At 42.1% G+C, this 6,000-nt stretch overlaps 1 protein-coding gene and 1 long non-coding RNA gene across 2 annotated transcripts in view; one reads left to right on the top strand and one right to left on the bottom strand.

Annotated features, from left to right (window-relative positions):
• Positions 1-6,000, bottom strand: part of LOC103619698 (von Willebrand factor D and EGF domain-containing protein) — a 171,623-nt gene that overhangs the window by 41,478 nt on the left and 124,145 nt on the right. The window contains exon 21 of the mRNA XM_017740262.1: positions 299-1,189. Within this exon, the coding sequence (XP_017595751.1) occupies positions 299-1,189 (891 nt within the window). The remainder of the gene's footprint in view (positions 1-298; positions 1,190-6,000) is intronic.
• The window catches only part of LOC108448160, a 156,622-nt gene that overhangs the window by 140,233 nt on the left and 10,389 nt on the right, over positions 1-6,000 (top strand). The gene's annotated exons all lie outside the window — the stretch shown is intronic.

Here is a 6,000-nt window from a genome sequence, read left to right as displayed (position 1 = left end):
TTTATATGGTTTTGAATGTGATGACTTTAGTAGAATGAATCTGGCGCTAAGCAAGATCACAATCTGTCCCTGGTTTTAATAGATTAGATGGTATCAAATAAATATGTCATTTCTGTAAGCAGAAAGAGCTGCTTCAAAGTTATAGGTTTTATTTACTGTTTTGAAATATAATTGGTTTTGAAAACAGAATGGTCCCAACCACAAACATCTCCAATTTTATAATAAAACTTTATTTTACTTTGGAGAATTATTAGGCTTAGAGTTATACGACTGTTTTAAAGAGGATTTTCTCCCTTACCTTCACATGTAATTCCATCACCTCTGTATCCAGGGGGACAAGGACCACATTTAAACCCTCCATCTTCATCTGGCTCGCACTGCACATCAGTGAAACACGGCAGATCAGCACACACCACTTTGTGGTGCACTCCACCGCTGGTTTTTGGCAGTTCCACACCATCCATTGCTCTGCTGGACAACTTCCTGGCTGCTGTGGTCTGTGCTGGAAGCCTTGCTCCAGGAGCAGACCCTGCTGGGGCACCAACATTCTGGGAAGCAGCATCAAAGGAAGAACCTGACCAATGGTGAGGGGAGGGCAGGTGTGTTGCCAAAGGAGATGCTCTGGGCTGCTCTGTAGCGAAACCCTGGGTTGGTTTATTCCTCAAGACTGCAACTGGACCGGGCCATTTCCTGGGAGAATGACCATACCTGGAACGAGTCTGCTGAACAGCATGTGACCTTGCAGAGAATGAACCTGCATTTGTGTTGGGATGAAGAGGAGCAGGCCGTGCTGTAGCTGCTTTGTGCTGCTTAAGATGGAGGGGGGTGTGGGAGGTCACATTGACACCTGGGGCTCTGGGCTCTGGCTCCTCATGCAGAACGGGGGTGTGTGTGTCAGCTCTTTTCTCAAGAATAGGTTGTTTCTCAGGTGCTGTGAAGTCCATACCAGGTTGTTTTGCTGACGATGTCTGAGCCTGGGAAGTCTTCCTTTCCACTGTAAAGGATGGAGTATGAATGACTGTGGGGTTTCCTTCCAAAAGGAATGTAATATCCTGTCGTGGAATTTGGGTTTGGGAAAGAAGGGAAAATACATTTCTTGATGTCTTAGATACATCTTCTGTGTGAGAACCTCTAACATCTTCAATATTTCTTCCAGGAAAATCCACGTAGCTTTGGGAAGATCTTGAAACTGGGGCAGAAGGAAGATACACATTAGTTAAATTTGCTGGTCTAGAGTTTGAAGGAAACACAGTGAATATTTGGGTTTGGAGCAAATGGCAGAACATCAATTCTAGAAGTAAAAGAGTTAATTATATATGCTAAAGGCAGGTTTATGCCAGCTAGCTTAGAAATGACATGGGGTTGCTGCTGTGGGTGACACCAGCGCTGATGCACAGGGAACTGCCGTGGTGACACTCCAAGGGTGGCATTCATGAACCAGATGAAATATATTTTTGGTAGCAAGTCTCAGGGAAGGTCAGGCAGTATTTGAGGTGCAACACTGGGCTGACATGCAGGGATTGAACTGCGGCCAAGCAACAACACTTGCCATGCTGGTTTACTAATTTTGGCTTACACTAGTCTGTGAGATACTGTGCACCTTTTTTTGTGGTGAGTCTTCCAGTTCTTGACCTCCTGAGCCAAAATTTGCTTCTTATTACCTGCCTATACTGCAATGCTGTGCTGGGAAATGTTCTGCAGGACATAACTCAGAGAGTTTGGATTGCAGCTCTTTGAGTCAAGGAGACAGTTTGGCACAGACGGATATTGGAGATGGAGAAACACTCAATGTTAACATGACCCTTGGCAAGATCGTGCCCTGGAGAGGCTTCAGTGCCATCACACCAGTGGGTGACTCTGGAATGCTTCTGCAGCCCTTAGGGCAAAAGGGAAGTTTTAGGAAAGCATTTAAAGGAGGCAAATGAAGAAGCTTTGTTGGTGCTGTGTACAGCTCCCTCCAGACGTGAGGGGCAGCGTGTGAGGGAGGCAGCTGGTTTGTTACTGTCATCCTCTTGTCCCAAAGCCAGCCACCTTTTCAGCTGCGTAAGGAGGGATGATAGATGGGCAGAGGGGACTCTGTGAAGGGCCTTGAAAGTGGAGACGAGTAGCTTGAATCAATACTTTCAGGAAGATTAATGGCCATCTGCTGACGCTAATGAATGGAAGAGGCTATTTTTAACCAGTTCTGGCATACTCACTCCGTAGGATATGGGATATATTGGATCCTGAACAAACACCCTCGCTTGGTTCTGGGTTTAACCCCATGCAGGATGCACCTCTTTCTTTTAAATATAAATATTAATCACTTTGTAAAAACTCCCTTTGATGGAGATCTTAACCATAGTTAGCAAGGAAAGAGATTCAGATGCTTGGCAAGGGTCAGATGAAAGTTAGGGCATTGACTGGACCAAAGCAAATCCTGGCAGCCGAAGCAGTGTTTATTTGGCTGATAAATAGTGTCATTCTCCTGGCAGCTGATGAGTTTCTATTGCCCTGAAGCACAATGTTTTGGAGATTTACAGTGGTACTGGATCGAGCTATGGCCATCAGTAGGTAAATACAGGGTATTTAGTAGAGCAGAAGGTAAATACACGGATTTCAGTGTCCAAAGTAAGGCTGGTGAATGATGAGGGGACACAGAGAAAAGAGATGATGAAGCAGGAGGACATCAGCAAAAGGAGCATGTGAGGATAAGAGAAGTCAAGGGATTTTTAAAAATGAATGAATGAGAGAAAGATGAAAGAAATATCTCCATAGAAAATTATCAGTAATATATGATCATTACAGCCCTCAGAAAATTTGATTTAGGGTCCAGAAATCAACAGGAATGACAGTGAAAGGCTAATGACCTCTCTGACAAATTTCCAAAATGAGCCCTGATTATAGCTTTGAGCTCCTTTCACTGTGTCATAATTAAATGGGTTTTCCTCCTGATTAAATTTGAGAGACTGGTAAGGGGATCAGACTGACTACCTGGGAAAGGGAAATCTTTTATTTCTTTAGCAGATGATATAGGTGAGGTACCCATCCTTCAAGTAAGATTCATCTTTCCCTGTAAGTGGGAACACATTGTTGGAGTATTTCTGTGATAAGGTAATTTTTACATCTCAAATACTATCAATGAAGAGTAGTGACACATTTTTGTTGGTTATTCATTATGATATATACTGATCACACTCCCTCAGCCACTCTCTAGAGGTGACTAAACTTCATGAGATGTTGCTGTTATTCAAATGTGGAGACCAGAGCATCCTCTCAGCTTTCGTTGTTTCAGATTTTTGCTTATATTGATAGTGTGCAATTTAGTTCAGATAAGAACATGATAGATTTTTTCTGGAATACCTGAAAATTTCTTTCTGGAGCCTTCCAAATATCTAAATAAGCTAAAACAAAGAAAGCAAACCAAAAGAATGTGGGCTCAGTTGTCTGTAGTCAGCAGCTTTCTAAAATCCTGCATTATTTAAATTTATTTTCCTTGCTGTTGATCAATATCTTCAAATGTATGACCCATTATCAATGCAAATGGTGAGTGTGTGAATCTGTTTTTCCCTGCTCTGCCAGCATGTGATTACATATTGGATTGGATGAAATCACCAAAAAAGCCCTACAAGGCTCAAGGTTATCTGATGGAACAAACCCAGGTTTTCCCTACCTGTCACTGTTTCTGCCCATACTAATGGGGAAATGTGCAGCAGTGGAATAATTGAGTTTATTTTTCACAGAGGTAGATAAGAGACGGAGACGCTGCTGCTCTGCTCCAGCTGTGCATGGCAGGACCTCTGTTCTTATTGATGGACTGCCCCACTGTAAGCAGAGCATCATTCCCACATGGATCAGCTCCCAAAAAGACAGATTCCTCTGTCGTCCCCTATCTGGGGAAGATTAGAGCAAGGGTGACAGAGGGCAAATTTCTGAGACGCAGATTTAACATCCCTCATCCAACTTGACACCAGGACACTTTCCATCCATGTGGTGCAGGAGTTTCCCAGCCTGTGACTCTCCAGCCCCTGGTTCTCCCAGGCTTTCACACTAAGCTCACAAATCAGAACCGTCACAACCAGACCCTGGCTCTCCAATGCCATCACGGTGTTGCTAAGGCACGGCAAATTCTGACTTCTTCTCTCACTTCCATCTTATAGTGAACTAATAAATATCTGTATTTGAAGAGGATCAAGTTCATTCAGAAGGAAATAAAATGATAGCTTAATCTGGTGAAAACAGCCGTTCACAAAGAAGGCACTTGACATCTCTTAACCCGAGGTGGGATATCAATGTTCTGAAACAGAAAAGAAATCCAATATATTTTTTTCGCTTCTGAGTTTATGGTTTGGGGGTTTTTTGGTTTGTTTGTGGTTTTTTTTTTGGTTGCATTTTTTTTGTTTTGATTTTTTGTTTTGGTTTTGTATTTTTTTTTTTTTTTACATTTACAGTCTTTCAGAAAAAGACCAGGTCCAGACTTGAATTAAGAGAAGTCACATACCCTTATGACCCCAACTACTTCTGTTCCCAGTGAAGCAGCACACATTCCATACCCTGCTTAGAACAAGGTGCACCAGGCTGGTTGCCATATTCCTTGGTGTTGTTTCCCCACATCTTTGCTGGGCTTAGACTCACACACCTTCCCACTGTTCCTCCCAAGCCACATGCCTCAGAGACGGCCCCATCCTGACCAAAACTGGCAGCTGACACCTCAAACACTTGCTTAAGCTGCTTGCAGATATGAGTGTTTATCACCTTTCCATTGCCATGCTTATCTTTGCAGCTGTTAGAAACTTGCCTTTTAGTTTTTAAAGATGAGTGTAAATTTTTATTTATGTAATGACTTGAGAGAGACGCTGTAAGCACCACCATGTAATCTCAAGTGCTTCTCTCTCTTTTAATCTAATAAAATGCCCCAAACCAGTCTAATCTTCAGGTGGAGACTGGCTCCTTCTCCTTAAGAGACTCCTCTGGCTGTGGCCACTTCCGCTTGTCGCTTCAGAGGACTATGGGCACCTTTAATTCTGCCTGAGTTACAACTCTCTCAGAATTCTGTGAACAGTTTAAGAATTCATTATTAACACAATTCAATAAATTTACAATTTGTGTAGTTTTAGAGCTATTAACATTTAGTAGTACCTGCTGTCCAGCCCATTTCTCATTCAGAGGAATGTTGGCAGAGAAATGCTCTTCTGACATATTACACTGTGTGGGTCATCATTTAAAATTTGAAACATCTACCAGCACATAAATCTTATTTAAAATGTCAAGAGAGAACAGAAAAATTACCCTGGTCTAAGAAGTCTTGTTACCAGAGTGCTGAGGATATTCCCATTTCCCTCTGAATGTTTTCATATTAATATTTTTGTCTGTATTTACTTGGTGAGAAAAGGGAAACAAGAGCAGCTGTCAATAGGATGCTCTGGGGAAATTCAGGTTTTTTCATCAATCCTTATCCTTCTCTTCTATATTATTATGTTCTGGCATTACTTTCTTCTCTAGTTAGAGTGTGTTTAATTCCTGAATCTCTTGTTTTGCCATCGAGGCATACCCTAATGTCTTCCCTCTCCTAAATATTCAGTAATATAGTTTTGATTCTCCCTTCCTTCCTCTTAAGCACCCAGAAGTTTCCCACATTAGATGCTGGTTGGAATTCCCAGTCTCCATATCCCTTCTCCTACAATCACAAGCAGTAACTCCCAGAACAAACTCCTCACCACCTTTAAATGAAATACAGCTTCAACCTCACAAGTTTTACAAAGAGTTACTCCCAGAATTATTTTTGTAGCAACAAAAGCATTGCAAAGGCTCATTGTGATCAGGATATTAGTGTAAATTTAGATAGGAGCTTAATTTTAGACCTAATGATCCGTTACCTGTTTCTTATGTAAAAAAATTGGAAAGTAAAATGTGTTGTAGACCTGGTGTGCCTCACATCCACGCAGCTCAGCACAGGGCAAAGCAGCCACACGACTCTCTCTCCATCCGTACAGGAGAATTCAGTCCTTGTGCTCTCAAACC

This window comes from Corvus brachyrhynchos, unplaced genomic scaffold (genome assembly GCF_000691975.1).
Source record: "Corvus brachyrhynchos isolate BGI_N302 unplaced genomic scaffold, ASM69197v1 scaffold126, whole genome shotgun sequence".
Lineage (NCBI taxonomy): Eukaryota > Metazoa > Chordata > Aves > Passeriformes > Corvidae > Corvus > Corvus brachyrhynchos.
This window is presented reverse-complemented; position numbering and strand designations above follow the sequence as displayed.